The sequence below is a fragment of the Propithecus coquereli genome, unplaced genomic scaffold (genome assembly GCF_000956105.1).
Source record: "Propithecus coquereli isolate 6110/MARCELLA unplaced genomic scaffold, Pcoq_1.0 Scaffold213, whole genome shotgun sequence".
Classification (NCBI taxonomy): Eukaryota; Metazoa; Chordata; class Mammalia; order Primates; family Indriidae; genus Propithecus; species Propithecus coquereli.
In genome coordinates this window covers 372,492-393,960 of record NW_012146412.1, presented here as the reverse complement: position 1 = coordinate 393,960, position 21,469 = coordinate 372,492, and the positions used below count along the sequence as shown (strand labels likewise).

At 45.0% G+C, this 21,469-nt stretch overlaps 1 protein-coding gene across 4 annotated transcripts in view; it reads right to left on the bottom strand.

Moving 5' to 3' along the window:
- Window positions 1–21,469, bottom strand: part of RBM47 (RNA binding motif protein 47) — a 177,801-nt gene that overhangs the window by 6,936 nt on the left and 149,396 nt on the right. For 2 of the 4 annotated variants that reach the window (XM_012644510.1, XM_012644509.1), the window contains exons 3-5: window positions 5,329–6,479; window positions 4,305–4,511; window positions 1,210–1,406 (exon numbers count right to left, since the gene is read on the bottom strand). In XM_012644510.1, the coding sequence (XP_012499964.1) occupies window positions 1,210–1,406; window positions 4,305–4,511; window positions 5,329–6,451 (1,527 nt within the window). In that variant the 5' untranslated portion in view covers window positions 6,452–6,479. The remainder of the gene's footprint in view (window positions 1–1,209; window positions 1,407–4,304; window positions 4,512–5,328; window positions 6,480–21,469) is intronic. The other 2 variants (XM_012644511.1, XM_012644512.1) reach the window with 2 other exon arrangements.

Here is a 21,469-nt window from a genome sequence, read left to right as displayed (position 1 = left end):
GAGAATAGCTTTAAAATAAGATTGTTTTTTCTGTTAAACAGACATACTCCCTATGTGCTATGCAAAGACACAAAGAGACCTAAGAGATAGCCTTTGGGCTGCAGGAGCTTCATTTTAACTGGGGAGAGAGAACACATTGGCAGCCAAAAGCTAAGTAATGACGTAGTAATGAGAAGTACAGGAGAGAAGATTCCCTAGGCCTGGTGGGTGGGGAAAGATTCTGTGAAGAGGTGAGACTAAAGAAACCATAGCTAAGAGAACACTGTGGGCCGGGTGCGGTGACTCACGCCTGTAAATCCTAGCACTCTGGGAGGCCGAGGCTGGAGGATCGCTTGAGGTCAGGAGTTTGAAACCAGCCTCAGTAAGAGTGAGACCCCCGTTTCTACTAAAAATGGAAAGAAATTAGCTGGGCAACTAAAAATAAAAAAAATTAGCCAGGCATGGTGGTGCACACCTATAAATCCCAGCTCCTTGGGAGGCTGAGGCAGGAGGATCGCTTGAGCCCAGGAGTTTGAGGTTGCTGTGAGCGAGGCTGATGCCACGGCACTCCAGCCCAGGTGAAAGAGCAGGAGAGTCTGTCTCAAAAAAAAAAAAAGAGAACGCTGTGAACAAAGATGGGGGAGGAGTCCAAAATGGTGAGATTAGTTTGGGAAGAGATAGGGGAATAGTGGGAGATGAGGTTGGAGGAGAGAATTACAGGCAGATTTTGTAAAATTTCATTTAATGTATGTATATATATTCTCTCTCTCTCCTCCCTCCACATAAATATACAAACACACACACTCACATATATATATGGGGTAAACGTTTTTTTAAAATCTTCCTTGAGCTGCAACTTGGAATGTGAAAATGTGAAAGAGCTCCCTGGACTTCGAATGTCAGCTCTTTAACAACGTGAGCTAGCAATTATCCAGTGCCATTTAAAAAAAATGGTCTGTGCAATGTTATGACACTGTGAAACATCACACATGTCATTTTCTCATATTGCTTCCCGTCCTTAGTACAATGATAATATTAGGGCAGTCCAATTATTATTTAAAATTTTTCTTTTCTGTTACGATTCACATTAAAAACGCTCTGTGTCACCCAACCCCACGGCTCTAACAGAGAGCTAGGCACACGGTAAATTCTCAGTGCTGGACACTAAATGCACGCGTGATAAAGAGAGGCTTCACACACAGATTACAACGACTGCAGCAAGAACTCAACCTGAAAGGGTGGCGGCGTCGACACAGCAGGAATAACAGCGGCGGCAGCGGCCGCGGCAGCGGCACTGGCTGGGTCTGGCTGCACGGCAATAGGGCTGATCATGTGCTCCATTGTGTGGATTTTGCCGTCTTCGATCATTTTAGGGGCTGAGGCTGCTGGAAACATGGAATACTGGGCCCCGATGGCGGGGATGGCTACTGCAAGAGAAGCAAAGAGGGAAGAACAGGTCAATCACTTTCAGTCACCAAGAACAGTCTATCAAGCACTCTATGCATGTTTACAAACCAAGTTTAGCAGTCATGGGCCTCTCTATGCTAATTAATGGTCTTTTAGTACAAGCCATGTAACCAGGTATTTGCTACCCAAAAGGAAGAGACGGCAGGTGGCAGGCAACTGCCCTGCTTGTCTTGCAAAGGAACCACAGGGTATGGAGGCTCCCAGTCGATCAGCGCGGAAGGGAAGCCTAGAGTTAGGCTTCTGCACCAACATTTTCTACTACTTCTGTAGGAAAAGCTCATTTTGAAACATATTCTCATGTCCTGAACAAGGAAGGGCCTTCTAACTCTGAGAAAATGGGCTCAGAATCGGCGAGATCAGAGGCTTGAGGCCCAGCATGTGTGACGGGGAGTCTGCCCGCTCCTTCTCACCCACCTCACTCATCGCCAGACTGACTGCCTTTTTCACTCTCGCCACTTTTTAAGAAGCAGGTGCTGCTGGGGGTTTCATTCTGAGAACTCAGAGACCTGTGTATCCTCCTCATCCTGCATTTCAGATTTCAACATCACCAATTCAAGGAAAAATACATAATTTAAAAAAATAGAGAACTCCCTAATTTCTTAATGTCCACTCATAGTAGTAAAGCAGTGAAGTGACTATTTTTTTTTGTGGGCCTGCCAATTCGAAGAATTTCTGTGACTAAAGTACAAAGGGCTGATTGCAACCAGAGATTCAAAAACATAGCAGTTATTAAATGTCAATGTCTGATAAGGAGATCAAAAGGATACTGGCCCTAGTTTGGGGGATTTGTGTATGTGCTTGCTGCACGTGTTGAAAGGATAACCAAAAAATGTGAAATGCATACACAAAGAACGCTTTCATTTATGGCTTTTCTACAACTGTAGGTACATTTATTATATTAAAGACTGACTTGATCAAACGTAAAGAGATAAATGGCTGTAAGCTAAACGATGGTACAGCCATTCAATAAAATATATCTAAAATCTTAACCAAATCTTTTACCTGCCTTTCCAATCGTATCTTCTATTGGTCTTGTGCCTAGATATTGCACTACTACCCTGGCGTCTCTCTTAAAATACAAAATTCTAATTTTCTGGATGATCAGAACCAGAATCAAAGGGATGGGGCCCAGAGAGGGCTGTGAGATTGAGCTACATGGGGTTGTACCAACTCTGAGCTGTTCTGGCTACTGGCCCTCAGGGCCCAGAACGCATTTTTAAATGGCTAAAGATTATTTAAAAGCTCTTTTCTCTTGTTCAACCTTAGGCTACTGTAACTTGTCAATAGAAATCCCTTTCCCAACAAGTAGAAGCAACAGTTGCTATATCCAGGTTCTGTTTTATGGAGCTTCAGAGCTATAGGATCAATTTTACACTGCTCACAGTCCCAAAGGCATTTGTTTGTTTATCTTTTTAGAGACAAGGTCTCGCTGTGTTGCCCAGGCTGGAGTACAGTGACATGATCACAGCTCACTGCAGCCTCGATCTCCTAAGCTCAAGTGATCCTCCCGCCTCGGCCTCCCAAGTAGCTAGGAACTACAGGTGTGGACCACCACGCCCAGATAATTTTTAAAAAATTTTTTTATAGAGATGGGGTCTCACTATGTTGCCCATTAAAAAATTAGAGAATTCTCTATTTTCTTAAATTATGTCTCCGACTCCTGGCCTCAAGCGATCCTCCTGCCTTGGCCTTCTAAAGTGCTGGGACTACAGGCGTGAGCCAGCACACCCAGCTGCCAATGGCATTTATAAGAAAATACAGTCGAAGGAGTCACTTCGCTGCAAAGATTACATAATTTTTACACAGGCAAAAAAATCTTCATTAGATTCTTCAAAAGAGGGCTCGCTGGGAAACTGCTCTTTGGCCCCAGGAGGCCAATGTGAACCTGTGTCCCAAATGCTTGGCTCCTTGACTCTAGCTAGGGGAGGAAGTGCAGTCTCAACCAGAAGAAAACCAGAGTAGCTAAGCTTTAAACAGCTCTCCAATCTACCCTCCGTGAAGCCAGCAAGAGGTCTAGAGGAGGATCATTCCAATTACCCACGGACTGAACTTTCCATACGTTTGGATGCTTGTGTGGTGTGTGTTATTATCGAATTTGTGCTAGACTCACACAATGGAGTTCATGTTCTTTGCAGGTTTGAATCCGAAGACCTGCCTCACATTAGGTGACCATGGGCACTAATGACATTGGCACACTGGGTTGTGGGGCCTGGGGTGAAAGTGAAGTTCAGGGTCCCCAGCCTGAAATACTTGGGCATCCCTACTCCCGATCTACCGGCCCCCGGTGGAAGAGGAAATGAGTGCTGGAAATCAGAATCCAGGGAATGAGCAGCTGCAAAAACCTGCACTGCTGCCTTGTCCCAGGCATTCTTGTCTGCTCAGACCATGGACAAACGGTGCTGTTTGCTCCTGAAGGGGAATATTCTACCTTTCCCAACAACTCTCAGAACGGGCAATAGCTGCACCCTCTGGCTTCTGAAGGTTGAGGTAGAAACAGGCCGAGTAGGGAAAAGACAGGTTTTAGCTAAAAGACACAGAGAGCCTCATATTCTTCTGTTCTTCCCCCAACCCCAACCCCCACCCTTTGCCTACCCAGCTGAAGATGCAGAAAAAGCCTAACAACTGGTGACATCCATTTGAAAAACTTACTGCCAGAAACTCTGATGCGGACACGGCGAGAGCTAGGCCGTCCGCGTCGTCCCCTTAAGTTCCAGCTTTGTTTTTGCCTAGTCTCTGGCTGCCTATGAGAAGAGAAGGCCACGCGCAGATGTGAGAGCCCGAGACAGACTTGGACTCACTTCAAAAGAGGGCCGGAGTTTAGGCTGAAGGGACACATCCTCCATCTGGTTTATACTGACCTGTGCCAGGTTTAATGGCAACTGGATTGACGGTAGAGATTTCCAAATTCGGCACAAGTTCATATCCTTTTTCTTGCTGCTTTCCTTTTCCTTCATGATATCGGCTATATATACCGCGGCCAGCAGAATATCCCCCAAGGTAGGAACCCCTGGGCCCTGGGGCTCTGTTGCCAGCCGCACCTCGCCCTCGGCCTCTTACGCTGCCTGCTTATAATAACAACACAAAACATGGTGAGCACCCAGCAGCGACGGCACAGGAGGCAGACCCTGGCTCATGGCTCTTGGAATGTGGCTGTTTGCCCCGAGTCTAAGTTGCAGGTGGCTATACCTTTAATGCGCTGGTAAGTACGTCTCCAACATCCTACTTCAGCCTAGATTTGCACCCTAAGTGTAGCTGCATGGTCCACGACTTCCTTAGTGCACATTCGCCAGGTGAGCTCCTGAGACTGCATTTGCAATTTCAGCAAAGGCAAACATTCATAGACTGTATCAAAGTTAGATCTGGAAGGGGATCTGCTACTCTACCTTCCACGTTTCGTGCTTGAGGAAACAGGCCAGGGGATGTTAAAGTGACTGACTAAAGCCACAAACCCAGTTAACCAAAGAGCAGGACCCGGCACCTGGGTGTCTTATTTTCTGGCGTAATGCCTGGTCTCATTATATCCTAATCAGCAATTATAAAATACAACAAAAAACATTGCCCCCGCCTTAAGATTTAATATCACAATCAGGTTTTAAGCTAAGTGCCAAGAGACTGGCCGACTAGCCCCAAATCTGGTGACCCCGGCAAGGCAGAATGCAAGAGCTTGCACACCCCATGATTTTACCGTTCACCCCACAATGATCTGCACTTCCTTCAGTGCTACAGAAGTGACTGCCTTAAGCGCTAGCAAAGAACGGAAGGCAGAACAGCCACTCAAAGGAGCAGCTCAGCACGTTACAGCCGGGACGCTGCGGACACGCGGACGGCCCCTGCCCAGGAGGCGGGCTCGAGGACGCCGCCCGGGAGAAGAGCCCCACTAACCTTTCACGAAGTAGTCCCTGTTGGGCCCGACGAGCGCGTTGTAGGGGTAGCCGTAGTAGGCCAGCGTGTAGGGGTCGCAGGGGTACACGTAGCTGGGCTGCGGCGCCGCCGCCTCGGCCGCGCCGCCGCCCTTGGCCGCCTTCTGGTAGCGCGAGTACTGCTCCTTGTCCACCGGCTTGGCCAGCGTGACCTCCAGGCACGAGCCCTCCAGCTCGGTGCCGTTGAGGCTGTTCATGGCGCGCACGGCGTCCTCGCGGCTGGCGAAGTGCACGAAGGCGTAGTCGCGGATCTTCTTGACGCGCTCCACGCAGCCCGGGTTGAACTGGCCGAAGCTCTTCCTGATGGTGTCCTCGGTGGTCTCGATCATGAGGTTGCGCACGTAGAGGATCTTCACGGTCTCCATCACGTCCTCGTCCACGTCGATCTCGGGCTCGGCCCAGTCCACGGCGATCTGGTGGCCCCACAGCTGGATGCGGCCAGGCATGAGCTTGCGGCGCGCCATGGCGGCCGCGCGGTGGCTCTCGTACTCCACGAAGGCGAAGCCGCGGTTCTTCATCTTGTCGGCCGCGCTGGCGTAGACGATCACATCGAGCACGCCCTCGGTGACCTTGGCGATCTCCTCCAGGATCTCCTCGCGCTTCTTCGTCTTGGGGATGCCGCCGATGAAGAGGCGGCAGTTGTCCACGCTGCAGCACACGCCCAGCAGGCGGCCCGGGCGGATCTCGTGGTTGTTGAGCTCGCGCACGGCGCGCTTGGCCTCCAGCTTGTGGCAGTAGGTGACGAAGGCGTAGCCGCGGTTCTTGCCGTCGAAGTCCATCATGAGGCGCAGCTCGTAGATGCGGCCCACCGCCTCGAACACGGGCACCAGCTCGTCCTCGTACACGTCGCGCGGGATCTTGCCCACGAAGACCTCGCAGCCGCGCTGCGGGCGCGGGCCCTCCCAGCCGGGCGGCGGCCCGCCGTACTTGCGCTGCCCGTTCTCCTGCGCCAGGCTGTAGCCCGTGCGCGCCATCAGCGCCCGCAGCGCCGCCTCGTTGGGCGCGCCCGCCACGCCCTCGGGCGCCTGGGAGCCGGCGGCGGCCGCGTCGCTGCTCATGGCTGCGCTGGAGTCCTCTGCGGTCATCGCGTGGAAGGCGCCCGCGGCCGGGGACCTGGGGAGGCAGAAGGGAGCGTGAGTGGGGACCGACCCGGCCGGCAGCTGGCGCTGACTCCGCGTTTTCTTGCACCTTGCGCGGTGCACTTTTTAATAGGCCATCCGGTGGTTAAATGAGAAATGGGGTGGAGGCGTTTTGGAAATGCGGCAGACCTAAACTCATCTAAAAGAGTCAAGCTGTCTTGCAGCAAAACCCAGAAGTGACTCTGGGGGGAACGAATACCGGAATGAGCAAGTATTTCCGCTTCATTGGTACCCCGACAGCGTTGAAGTTTAAGAGAACCTGCTGTCCTCGTTGGAGAAGACCTCATGCTTCTTGCAGCAAGTGGCAAGATCTTTTGCTTGATGCCTGCACTGTCAACTTAGATTGATTTCCCTTAGTTATATGGCGTTTTACAAACCTCACTCATTTCTTAGAATACAGCCTTTTTCTATTCTATTTATTTTTATTTCTATTCTGTTTATTTTAAGGCAGTCTTTTTCATTGTAGAAATGGAACTAGAGCAATGTGTTTATAGTGAAGACTTTATTAAAGGAGGAGTTATATAAGATAAATACAGAGCTGTGTACTGAAGCTTTTTACAAGGAAGAGATGGAATGTCCACACTGCCACAGACTTGGTCTGGGAACTACAGTAAATCTGATTTTTACGGTGTCGTTCAGGCAAAATTCCTGGTATGAAGCATTCATGGGTTTGGAATCAGTCTACAAAGAGCTAGATTAACTTCAAACTGGGGGACTTGGGAAGCTACGTCTATCTACCTGGTAAACTATACTGTCGTTTTCAGAGAGCTGTCACCTGCATTCTCTTATTTAATCTTCTTAACTTACATAAGTGGTAAATGGTATTATCATTAGTCCCAATTTGCCCCTGGGGAAATAGGCTTAGAGAGCCTGAGAAAATCGCCCCATTTCGCACAGCAAGTGGCAATGTAAGAGGACTTGATTCCAAGTCTTCTGGCTCCTGATTCTGCGTTCTTTCTTCTAAACCAGTGCTATGCAACAGAATTTTCTGCGATGCTGGAGAAGCTGTCACCTAGCCACGGGTGGCTACTGAGCACTTGAAATGGGGCTAATGTGACTGAGGAACTGAATTTTAAATTTTATTTAATTTTAATTAGTTTAAAATTAAATAGCCACACATAGCAGTGCAGGTCTGAACTGTGCCGTCTCCCTCATACAGTACAGGCTCCGTGGAAGTGATTCCAAATGCTACACTAGGGTCAGCGCCAAGTGCTGCAGGCTGCACTTTTGTAATGAGAGGCTCTGACTGGCCTTTTGAAAAATGAAGTCTACTTCATTTTTTGGACTATAAAAGTATTAAATTATATAGAAAATTAAGAAAAATAAACAAGAAATCATTCTTAATTCTCCTAGCCAATGAAAGCTAGTTTTTTTTGGAGGGGGACGGAGTAGAGCTTGGCTTTTTACAAATTTACCTCCTGCTACTTTATTTTATAAATATTCTTCTGTGTTCTTAAAACTCTTTGTAAAAACATCATTTTTACCCGAAGGATGGACATATTTGAAACACGGACTTCGGTGGGGGGGGGAACCAAGGGCAACACACGTAACCTAAACATCTGTACACCCATAATTTGCTGAAATAAAAAAAAAAAAAACATCATTTTTAATGGCTGCATAAGGTTTCATCAGTTAATTAGAAACTGGAGCATTATTCATTTTTAAAAATTTAGTACCAGGAATTGAATACAAGATTATTAAGGGAATTTTCAAGGACAATTAAGGTGAGTTTGATCATCTAAAGGAAAAAAAAAACTATAATGACATAAAACAAATCTGAGATATTTATTTGCCAAATTGCCAAAATAGTCCTGTTTCTTTTGCTATAACATCAAGAGGCAGTAGTTTGGGGTAAGCATGTGGCCTTTGGAGGCAGACCACATAGTTGTGTATGAATCCCAGCTCGTAACACTTCCTAGTTATATGATCTGGAGCAAAGATACTCAGCTGCTCCATGCCTCAGTTTCCCTACCCGTAGAATGGGAATAATCATAGTATTAACCTCATTAAATTTAGATGAATAAAAGTGTTAACACACAAAGCACTTTGAACTGTGCCTCTAACATTGTAAATGCTCAAGAAATGTCAGTTAATATTTTTCAACCAAACCTCTGAGTAAAACTTCAGACTAATTCTTTCCATAAGACCAATTTTCTCAGTTCTTTAAAAATATCTGCTGGATGTGGCTTCTATTCTTATTTTTTGTTTTCTTTGCTATTCAAGTGCTTGGAAACTAGTTTGACAACATCTCCAGTTATCATAAAGTTTTTTCTAGTATAAATTTAAAATGAGACATTAGTTCCTGTAGTTTCAAGTTGAAAAAGAAATTTCAGTATCAGATTTGAACACGAAGATCTTTCCCTCCCTAAAAATGGAAGATAAGGCCGGGCGCGGTGGCTCACGCCTGTAATCCCAGCACTCTGGGAGGCCGAGGCGGGTGGATTGTTTGAGCTCAGGAGTTCGAGACCAGCCTGAGCAAGAGCGACATCCCATCTCTACTAAAAATAGAAAAAATTAGCCAGGCATGGTGGCTCATGCCTGTAGTCCCAGCTATTGGGAGGCTGAGGCAGGAGGATCGCTTGAGCCCAGGAGTGTGAGGTTGCTGTGAGCTAGGCCGAGAGGCTCTCTCTCAAAAAAAAAAAAAAAGGAAGGTAAGGATATATTTTTAAGAAGACTATTTGTACTAAACACATATACATTTATAATCTGTAACCTGGCAAGGAAATGTCAGGTACATATGTAAAATGAGGCAACTTAAGATTTTACCTGTTGTACCACATAAAACATTACCTGACTAAAGTCCAAAGGAATATAGAACTTATGGCTCTGCTGAGATAGGTGGAGTTTGACTTTTTATTTTCCTAATTGTACATTGAAGCTACTGTTTACACAAAAGCAGTCTAATGGTCAGTCTGTGGAGTCATTTCCAACCCCAATAATTTAATGAAAAATTATGTTTGCTTTCAGTCTGAAATCTGATGTCAGTAACATAATTGTCTCTTTAAAAACTTCAAAATAAGACTATGAAGCGCCTCTAACAAGTCACACCTTGTTAAAATTGTCAGTAGTGAAACCTTGGGTCCACTATACCAAAGACAGAGAGACAACTCAGTGAGGACTTCTGGACTATCACCTCTTCTGCTGATCTGTCTTGCTGCCGGGTGTGTTATCCTAAACCTCCTTTGGTGCAAGTACTTCCATGATTTCTGAATTTGCAGAAGTTGGTCTCTCAGATCACATACAGGGTCCAATTTATAGCTCTGCACTCAGAGGTCCCACGTTTCTGTTCTAAGCCAGCTGTGTATTGGACATCGTGTGCACGGTGGCAGTCCATCTCACCTTGTCAGTCCTCCTGGTGGTAGTTACCGCGTACGCCCTTTTCCACCTGATAATCCGCACCTTCCATCTAAAACATCACCCCAAGTCAGCAGGAAGTAGCCCGATGACGTCAACCCTCCTCCCATAGACGTGGAAGGGTAAAATTGACAGTGGGGAATATGTAACAGAGAAAATGGCCTGAAAAAGGGTAAAAATGTTTTCTGTCTCTTCAAAACCCTCTCACCCTTTCTGAGAATTAAAACCTACATCCCTGCCTCAGGCCAGTGGTCGGGAGGAGAAGGAGAGTGTCCTTTGTTCTTTGTGCCACAGGAGATGGCTCAGGGGAATTGCCCGGGGAGGTCAGGAGATTGTTTTAGCCAAAGATGGATTATGGGATTAATCAGAACCTTTAAAAGCTCTGTACTTCTGCTCTGAGGGAGGATGTTGCTACTTTGAGGTGGGAGTCTGCCAACCTCCTCATTGGCTGGCAAATTAATAAACTTTCCTTCTCCTCAAAACAAAAAAACCTTCAAAATAATTATAGTTCATTTCTTACATCAATGAGCCAAGAAAAGCCTTGTACTTTCCTGTGCTTTCATCATCTCAAATAAACAAACCATGTTAGTGACCTTTTTCCCTTTTTTCTTTGGCCACTAGGAAGTTCAGAATTGACTATTTCATCCCAATTTTAGTAATCGTAGGGGACATACAATATACTTTCATGTTCATCTAATTTGGGCTATAGATTCTTTTTTTTTTAGTTTTCTTCTATATTCCCAGTGCCATGAATTGAGCTATTTGCATAATATTATTCATCTTATTGTTTACATGTTCTTAAAAGCCATCTCACATAATTTTAGGGCTAGCAGAAGAATAAATTAATACATGCGTGCATATATATATATATATATGTACCTAATTTGCACCAGATATTGATTAATGTAATATCTAAATTTCCAAATTTACTGGGTCTTTTGTACTAACTACAAATATTGCTTAAAAAACAAATGAGAACTGCAATGAGATACTACTTCACACTCATTAGGATGGCTATTATAAAAACAATAACAGCAAAAAATAGAAAATAAGCATTGGCAAGGATGTGGAGAAGTTGTAACCCTCATGCAATGCTGGTGAGAATGTAAAATGGTGCAGCAACTGTGGAAAACAGTATAATGGTTCCAAAAAAAAATTAAACATAGATTTACCACATGATCCAGCAATTCCACTCTGAGTACCCAGAAGACTCAAATGGATATTTATACACCAATGTTCATAGCAATAGCCAAAAGATGGAAACAACCTGAATGCCCATCAACAGATTATGATAAACAAATATGTACCACAGAATATTATTCAGTCTTCAATAAAATTCTGATACATGCCACGACATAGAAGAACTTTGAAGACATTATGCTAACTTAAATAAGCCAGGCACTGAAGGACAAATACTGTATGATTCCACTTCTATGTGGTACCTGGCGCAGTTAAATTGTTAGGCAGAGAGTACAGCAGTGGTTGCCACGGCTGGGGGAAGTTAGTGTTTAATGGGTATGGAGTTTCAGTCAGGGCTGATAAAACAGTTCTGGAGATGGATGGCGGCGGTGGTTGCCCAACAATGTGAATGTACTTAATGCCACTGAACTACACACTTAAAAATGGTGAAACTGGTAAGTTTTGTTGTATATACTTTACCACAATAAAAGAAAAATTCTTTAAAAAAAGTGAGAAGGTTCAGAGATGCAAACATGACAAAAATAAGAGTCAATAAAGTTAGGATTTCACTAGAGTCCATTAAATGGTACACCGAGCCAGGCAAGTGCATTCAAGAAAATCTTCCAGTCTACAAATTCTATCCTCTCCACCATCATGTCTAATATACCATTGTTAAATAAACGGTATGGTGTGCTGCTCGGTGAATTCTTAAGGCCAAAGGCTTAGATATATTAAGAGATAAATGATGGCCGGGCGAGATGGCTCACGCCTGCAATCCTAGCACTTTGGGAGGCCAAGGCAGGAGGATCGCTTGAAGCCAGGAGTTAGAGACCAGCTTGAGCAACATAGCAGGACCCCGTCTCTACAAAAAATAGAAAAAAAGCCAGGCATGGTGGCATGTGCCCGTAGTCCCCGCTACTCGTGAGGCTGAGGTAGGAGGATGGCTTGAACCCAGGAGGAGTCTGAGGTTGTAGTGAGCTATGATGATGCCACTGCACTCTAGCCAGGATGACACAGTGAGACTCTGTCTTCAGGAAAAAAAATGAGAGAAATGACTTACTAATTTAATGCCCTGAAAAGGGCAACGATACAGCTAATAGTGCCCTTCTCTTAGAGACGTAACAGAATGCTTATTACAATTGTACACGCTTTAGACCAGGGTTGGCAAACTATAGCCATGGGCCAAATATGGCCTGCCATCTGTTTTTATAAATAAAGTTTTATTGAAACACAACCATATCCTTTTTAAAAATGTATTACTTATAGCTGCTATTGTACTACCATGGCAGAATTAAATGGTTAAGATACAGACAGCGTGGCCCACAAAGCCTCAGATACTTGCTATCCGGCTGTCGATCCAGGACTAGGAGATGTGCAGAGCACGTCCGCGGGGCACAGTAACCTAGATTCTGCTTGCTCGAGTGTAACAGTCACTTTTCCCTCCTTCGCCCATGCTGAGCGATACCTTCATTTCACGACCAATTTTTAAATTCTAACATTTAAAGAACAGTCTTCTTGAGTTGCCTGTTTCTCCTCATTCTAAGCTGTATTTCATTTCACTCCAGTGGTCAAATTTATGAGACCTGGAAGAAGAAATATCTAGTGAAGGTTGTTGGCTCAGGTCCTGACACACGTAAAAGGTAAATTTCTGAGATTCCAAAAGAGACACGAAGGGGTCTGATCTCATCCATTCATTCAGCAGATGTCTATGAGCGTCGGCTCTGTGCCAGGTGCTGTGCCAGCTAATGGTGAGCCTTGTCCTCGTGGACCTGACCTCTGAGTTCACTGGATTATGCTTCAAGGACCAAATAGTTGAGAATTAAGGCATTTTATACTCATACTCACTGACCAGAGACTGCTTCAAAAGGGCTGTACCTCAATATTGTTAACAATTTGTTTCTAATAAGGCCAGGGTTCCCCAAGTTAAAGGCCCAGCCACCACCAGAATTTTGCTTTTAAAAATTAGCTTAGAAGCCTGAGAGAGTCTGAGGAATAGTGTGAGTAAGTATACATTGCATGACGAGATCCTTGCTTGGGGTGGAAGTGTGGACACAAAAGCTGCAGCTGTCTGTGAGTAAGTCAAGATACCTAGATAAGCAGCACAGAATCCCCCAGTCTCATCCATTCAACAAGTGACAGTTGTTAGATGGACCGGGCTGTCTTATTCAGGCTCCCTGGCGTGTGGCACATGCACAGTCTCTGGAGTCAGAGAGCCCTAGGTCCAAATGTCGGTTCCTCCACTTACTGGCTATGAACCTTGTGGAAAGGCATTTAACCTTGTTAAGCCTCAATATTCTCATCTTTAAAATGGCGACGATAATAGCTAACATTTATTGAATATCTATTATGTGCCAGGCAGAGTGCTATGATCTTTATGTGTATTAACTCACTCCAATCCTCGCAGTGTGCACGTGGGATGTTATCAGGATCTTCACCGCACAGAAGAGGAAACTGACGCGCAGGGAGAGTGAGTGAATTCTCCGTCACTGAGCGTCACGGCTGCTGTGTGAGCCCGACAGTCTGGTTTGTGCTCATGCCACGGCTGCCCCTAGACGATTCGCGCAGCAGGGCTGTGATGAGGATTAAATGAGATGATATGTGTAAAGTTCTTAATGCAGAACCTAGCACTAAGAGATCGAGGAATGCTAGTGTAAGAAATTTGAACTCAAAAAAAAAAGGGCATTGAACTTGAGAGAAGAATCTTGCCCCTATGTAGGATTCTGTGTTTATAAGAAAACAGGCAGGAGGTTACCCCAGCCAACTTTAAACCAGTCGTATGAGAAGTCTAGTCTGTCAGTTCTGGTGGAGAGTAGTGCATTGGAGGCTCCCAGATTCCATTCCCAGAAGAGAGGCTGCCTGGCAGGTGACCCTCCACTGGTGACGTGCCTCAGGCACCAGGTGTAAGCCTGTCTCTCACCTAACCCTCGGCTATAGCACTTTGCAGAGGCGCTTCCAGAAAGAACCTGAAGAGACTTGCCACACTGGATGTGAAAGGTCCAGCTGTCCCTGTGAACGCCAGACGCCCTGAGGTAGGACCCACCCAACACATATCCTCGCGCACACTGGAAACGTAGCAGTCTTCTCCAAAGCCTGTTGGCATTAAACAAACATGGCACTACATTTGAGACAAGTCATTTACTCACAGTTTGGCCTATAAAACAAACATAGAAAAATATACTTGAAAGTCAAGCTATTATTATTCTGAATTATTAGCTAGAATTTCTGTTTGCTTTGCTTTAGGTCAAGTTTGAACTTGATGGGTTAAAACAAAATTTCAGGGCAAACTCAGATGTGGAGTAGAAATCATCAGGGATTTGAATGCCCTTTTTAGTATTGGTTCAGAGTACCTTTCGTTAGGATTTTAACTTTGAACTGGGAAGTTTTAGAGGGCAAGGGATATCACTGTACTCCTGGGAAATATTTCCAACGTTTATAGATCCGTCTTGGTCTAGGAACAAAGACAGGCCTGAGTTTACTCCAGAATTATTCAGACTACAAGTTAACTTTGGTTCACAGCTCTTGAAGTGAGTATGTGTGTCTGTGTGTTTTAGATGAATATGCAATTTGGAATTCTTGGAGAGTTTTATTTGTAGATCAACTGAAAAATAGCAATTTACAAATATACTTGGGGGGGGATAGTGTCTTCTAACCACTAGCTGGAATTTAATTTAGCAACAGGTTTTAGAATGTCTTTATCCAAGAGGTAATTCTACCTCTGTTTGTGGTTAGATTTCTATTTTGATGTTCCTCATTCATACCATAAAATTGTCTTTTCTAATAGTTACTTCTTAAGCATGACCTAAAACATAAAATGTACAGACACAATAAAACACATACCATAGTTATCATGAGCAAGGGCCCTGGAGTCAAAGAAATGTGAATTCAAGTCATGACCAGGCCACTTACTGGCCGTGTCTCCTGCCCGAGGCCAATCACCTCAGATCCATTCCGCACCTCTACGTTGGTTCTAGTACCAGCACCTGTTTCTGAGGACCGGTTCCAGTGTTAAATGACACATGGATTGTCTGGCACACAATGTGTTAAAAAAGGTCAGCAATTATTGTGACTATTACTTTAAAGCATGTCACCTAAAGGCCACAACTCAAGTTTTAGAGGTGTTTGTCACAAAAGTTGAGAATAACTTTGTGATTTACAGAAAAATTATTTTGTAAAGGAAGACGTCCCAAATCAGGAGGCAAGAAAAAAAAAATCAGGGAGAAAAAAGACTAGCTTCTGCAAAAAGTTTCCAAGATGTGGCCTTACCCTGAGCATTTTCTCTTGCTGCCCTGGTCCAAGTTAGCACCACCCACTGGAGCAAACCTTAGAGCGCACTCCCAGCTTCGGCGCGGGGTGCTTCTGTCTCCGCAGAGCTTGAGAGTACGAGGAGCTCTGGGCAAAGTGGAGGCAGAGCCCTAAACCATCAGCTGAAGACTCCGAAACGCAGCCTCTTGTTTTCTATCCCAGCCGGTCACCTTACGCTGTTTAAAGGCATGGCCTTTGGGACACGTAAAAATCTTTCCCTGACTCTCCTTTCTTTAGGTAAAACCCTGAGAGGGTGAAGAGACAGTGGGATAATGACCTTCTGGGCCGTCCCTTCTGCCCACCTCCAGCTACTGGCGGAAGACTTCGTCCGGAACGGGCCTGCGCTGCGCTGACGCTGCACACGCCGTCACGCCAAGCACGCGGCCTGCGAGCGCCCGTGGTGGCTAAGAGAGGGAAGCCAGGAGGCTCCCCTTCCCCGCATCTCCATCAGCGCGTCCCTGAGAGTGGGCGTTGCGCTGCGGGTTCTCAGGGACACCCGCTGATACCACAAGAGGGGTCGAAGCCACCTGCCAGAAAGAGCGAAGTAGGGGGATTTTCTGCGGGTATTTGGCAGCACACAAATACCTGTTAGGAACCTGTTATCTTGTTCCCTTTAAATAAGCATTACTCACTTTTTCTCAACAGGTTGATGGGGTAATACTGACCAAAAAAAAAAGAAACTCGAAAATTCAGCCTCCTGGGCTGACGTTTTCCCGAACAGTGAACAAACAGTAGGAGGCACTTCTGGTTTCACTCCTTATCGTGGGACCTTTGACCTAAGCCTTTGAGGGATCTGGCAGGGAACAGAAAGGCCACTGGCTGAGAGACACCAGAAAGGAGAAGGAAGAGGGAGAAGCCACAGTGGCTTGTATCATGTAAGCGCAGCTTGAATTTATGTAGTGTTTTGCAACTTATAAAATTCTTTCACATACATTATCTAGTTTCATAAAATCCCAGAATTTGAGCTGCAAAGGGAATTTAGGTATTATTTAATCCAGTTTTCTGAGCCTGAGCCCTGTTGACAGTGGGGGCTGTCCTGTGCATTGTAGGATGTTTCCTAACGTCCTCGCCCGCTACCCACTGGATGCAGAAGCACCTCTAACCCCGACGACGTTGTGACAACCAGAAATGTCTCCAGACATTGCAAACGTTGAGGGTAGGGTGTTTGCACAAAATTGCTCTCTGTTGAGAATTACATATTGAGTCTATCTTGGAGCTATGAACTGGAATTATATACTTGCACGTGGTAGGTATTCATTAAATAGTAGGAGTTTTTAACTTTTTTTTTCTTTAGTGGAGACACGGTCTTGCTCTGTCACCTAGGCTAGAATGCGGTGGCACAATCACAGCTCACTGTAGCCTCGAACTCCTGGGCTCAAGCAATCTGCCTGCCCCAGCTTCCTGAGCATCCTTGACTACAGGTGTGTGCCACTACGCCTGGCTAATTTTTATATATGTTTTTTAGAGATAAGGTCTTATTATGTTGCTTAGGCCGGTCTCGAACTTCTGGGCTCAAGTCATCCTCCCACCTTGGCCTCCCAAAGTATTGGCATTATAGGCATGAGCCACCTCACTCAGCCAAAAAGTTGGTATTTTATACTGTCTGCCCTCAGCATGGGCTTGGTGTCTTGATCTGCCTCTTACTGTCAAGGCTGTCAAGACTGAAAAACGTGCAACATTTTGCAAGGCTCCAGGTAAATGTCTCTAGGATATACCACACTATACTTACTTAATTCGGCTGAAACCCTATCAGTTTAATTTTTCAAACCAAACTGCTACCACTATACAGCTCTGTCAGACTGAGTCTGTTGTCTAATTGATTTGTCAACGCAGGCAAACTCACAGGCCTGGGTCACACAAACACTTGTGAAATCAGCCTAGAGGGTCTACCGAAGTATCAAAGTGTCTCATTTAAATTCAGAACCTGCTACTTCGTGGACACATGAGAACTGATGACAATCTGGTTTTTAAGACTTGGACCATTCTTGGCCGGGTGCGGTGGCTCATGCCTGTAGTCCTAGCACTCTAGGAGGCCGAGGCGGGCGATTGAGCTCAGGAGTTCGAGATCAGCCTGAGCAAGAGCGAGACCCCGTCTCTACTAAAAAAAAAAAAACACAAAGAAATTATCTGGACAACTAAAAATATAGAAAAAATTAGCTGGGCATGGTGGCGCATGCCTGTGGTTCCAACTGCTCGGGAGGCTGAGGCAGGAGGATCGCTTGAGCCCAGGAGTTTGAGGTTGCTGTGAGCTAGGCTGGTGCCACGGCACTCACTCTAGCCAGGGCAACACAGTGAGACTCTGTCTCAAAAAAAAAAAAAAAAAAAAAAAAAAGACTTGGACCATTCTCAAATGGCATTACTGGTTTCTTCAATAATGTAATAACCCTCACTTAAGAGCCATACTTTTTTTTTTCTTCTTGAGACAGGGTCTCACTGTGTTGCCCGGGCTAGAGTGAGTGCCGTGGCGTCCCTAGCTCATAGCAACCTCAAACTCCTGGGCTCAAGCGATCCTCCTGCCTCAGCCTCCCGAGCAGCTGGGACCACAGGCATGCGCCACCGTGCCCGGCTAATTTTTTCTATATATTTTTAGTTGTCTGATTAATTTCTTTCTATTTTTAGTAGAGATGGGGTCTCACTCTTGCTCAGGCTGGTCTCGAACTCCTGAGCTCAAACAATCCACCCGCCTCGGCCTCCCAGAGTGCTGGGATTACAGGCGTGAGCCACTGCGCCCGGCCTTTTTTTTCTTTTTTAAAGACACATTGTGAGCAATCACTGAAAATGTGCTCTTGGAACACAGTTCACTGGCACTGGAGTCAGCCTCGGCACCGCTATCTGCATATGCGTTCATTCACTCACTCATTCAAACACTGATTGAGCGCTTGCTGCGTGCCAGGCTGTGGTGGGGCTTTGGGGATTCAGTGATGACTACTGCACAGACCTCAGAGTCCACAGTCCAACCAGGGTGGACAAAGAAGGAGGGAGAGGAGAGATAGCAGAGGAACACCATGAGCAAAGATGAGTATTTGCAAAAATGCTGGAATAGTCCAGAATGGCTGACATGTAGGAGGTGGGTATGGGGCGGAAGAGGAGGCCCCCTCTCCCCAAAAAAGATGAAGCCCGATTGTGAAAGGTTTAAATCTCATACTTTCTGTGGTGGACAATGGAGAGCCGTGAAGCCGTAGCTGTGTCTAGAAAGGACAGGTTGGGTCCTCAGTGAGAGGATGAACAGCTCTCGCACTAGGGGTTATTCAGAGGAATGTAAATGGTTTCACCGATGCGTTCATGAACTATTCTGTTAAGCAGGCAGGAGGTGTGAGTAGTGCTTGTAAGGGGGTGGGAGACCTGCAACCCAAGAATTAAAAGCACGAAATAAACCTGAAGGTTCTGTACCTAGTCAACTTTAGTCTAGAGTATGCTAGGTCAAATCTACTGTTTCTTGAAAATGTCATCCTTTCATGATACATATCGCTACTGCCATTATTTTTTCTAAGTCTTTCTTCTACGAGTAGAATGTAAATACCAAGAAAGCAGAGTCCATATCTCTTCTTGGTCACCACAGGGTTCTCAAAGCTTGGCACTTAAAAGACAATAAATATTTATGAAATAAATAAATGGATTTTGATTTCCTTCTCAGTAACCTCATCAATAGCAATAAGCATTTAGAGATCACTTATTTTTGTGCAAAGCACTGTGCTGGAAACAATGGCAGCGGGTGGGGATGGGAACATGCAAAGCCACATAAGATTGTTCAGCCCTGAGAGGTCACACATATTCTTTCAACAAACCTTTACTCAATGCCCAAAGTAGGACACCAGCTTAGTTAAGTGTGCAGGCAACAGCAGAGAGGAGTCAAAACAGACTGCAAGGAGTGAATGATCCAGCTATAACATGTAGGCTGAAAGTCTGTACATTTCTGGTTTAATTATATTTAGAGATAAATGGAAATTATGCAAGAGTAGAAGCTCTACTTATCCTCTTACACTTAGAACTATGTTACCATATGCCACATTATTGCAAATATAATACACAATGATGTCATACAATGCATTAAAATGATGAAAATCAAACTCCATCTTATTGAGCATCTTGATGAGTGAGACGTTCTGCTGATTGCCATCATTTAGCGCCGTGAGAGAATTTCAAAGAACGATCCTGTTCCCACTGCATGTCTGGTATTTCTACAAAAGTGGCTGTAGAGTATATTTCACTTGTGTGCTAAGAACAGAGCAGTGCTAAAAGAGAATAGATGACTTAAATGCAATCCTCCCTACAGGGAAGGAGATGGACTAGAAATAATCTCTCAAAGAGTTTCCTTAATGCATGGTTTAAAAACTCCTGAGTTAAGGACGGCTACCATTTTTTTGAACGCTTACGTGTACAAGACACCTTATGGAAGTTATTTGACTTTTCATGACATTCTATGAGTAGTAGTTAAAATGTGCGCTCTAGAGCAAGGGGTCAGTAAACTACAGCCAGTGGGCCAAATTTGACCCTCTGGCTGTTTTCTTAAAGTGTTACTGGCACACAGCCATGCCGTATGTTTACATACTGTCTACGACAGCTTCCATGCACCAGCGGCTAGTTGAGTGGCTGCAGCAGAGGCCGCATGGCCCGCAAAGCCTGCAGCATTTGCTGCCGTGGACTACAAATGTTTGCTGACCTCTGCTCTAGAGTCAGATTTCCTAGGTGGGAGCCCCCAACTCTTCAACCATGTAGCTGTATGATAGTGGTAAGTTATTTGAAATCTTAGTTTCTCATTATCCTTGCTTGTAAAATTAGAATAGTGGTAATAATAATCACTATCTCAAAGTGTCACTGTGAGGAATAAACGAGATAATACATGCCAAGTGCTTAGAACAAAACCAAGTATACAGTAAGGGTCTGATAAATGATAGGTACTACTGACCCTTTTTAAAGATCAGGAGATTGAGGCTCAGAGAGTCAAATAACTTGTCCAAGGTCACAGAATTGAAGTGCAGGTCGATCTGACCACAAAGCCCAAACTCTTTCTACCATGTTACTCTTCCTTTGCTACTCTCGGGCTTACAGCAGCTTAGGGTATAGCCAGTGCTACCAGAACAGTGCCCCTGGCGCGGACACGGATATCCGTGTTGAAGGGAACCCAAGCGCAGATCCGCAGGCGAGTGGGTGGGAACCATTCCTTTCCACCCTACCCCCTCGCTCTTCTCAGCTTTCAAAGAGTTCTGCCAACTGTCCCCTGGCCTATTTTTGGCACTTTGTAAGGCAGTTAACATATTCAAATGATATTTTTAGACTTAAAAACCTACTGAATTCAATTCTTAAACAGAAATGTTGACGGACAAGAGTTGGCATAATCCAGACGTCTGAGTGAGAATGCGGGACTAGGAAAGACAGCGGCTACCCACCCGTCTGGGACCGGACCGCCAGCTTCCTACCCTGGCGCCAACACTCGAGAAACAAATGCTGCCACACAAGTCACTTTATCTCCCTGAGCCTCAGTTTCACCATCTGTAAAATGCTGATAGTGTTATCAGTAACAATGGTGGAGGATGAAATAAGACAATGCATACATGGTACTCAGAACAGACCTGGCTACAGTACCTGCTCAGAACCCTCCGTCATTATTATTAATAGTTTGGTTGGTCGAAACAGTGAAATTTTTCAAGGATCTTCTCTTTGTAGACAACTATATAGTCACAGTTTAGAATCACAAATTATCTGCCTGACAATATAATTTTAAAAAGTAAAATGTAAAGAACCTGAGGGAATTTACTCCCAAATTTTTATGAAGAAACTGAAAGGGAATTTATATAAGTATTACCTTCTATATTTATGTGGGAAGGTGCTTTAAGAAATCAATCGTACATGTGAAATATGTGGTTATAATGATGCACTTTTAAAGTGAATGATGCTATATTCTCTTTTGTATTTTTCCAATTGTGTAAGTATTATGTTCTTTTCATCACTACTTAGTATTCCCGTGTGAGAGCTTTGTGTCTACCCACTGAATGTAATAGGTCCTCAATATTACCTGTTAACTATATTAAAAAGATGGATGCAAGCTTAAGAAAGAAACCTAGGCATAACAGTCTCAGAAAAACTTTCTGTGCCAGCATTTGAGTACATGAACTGGTTGTTTGATGGCTG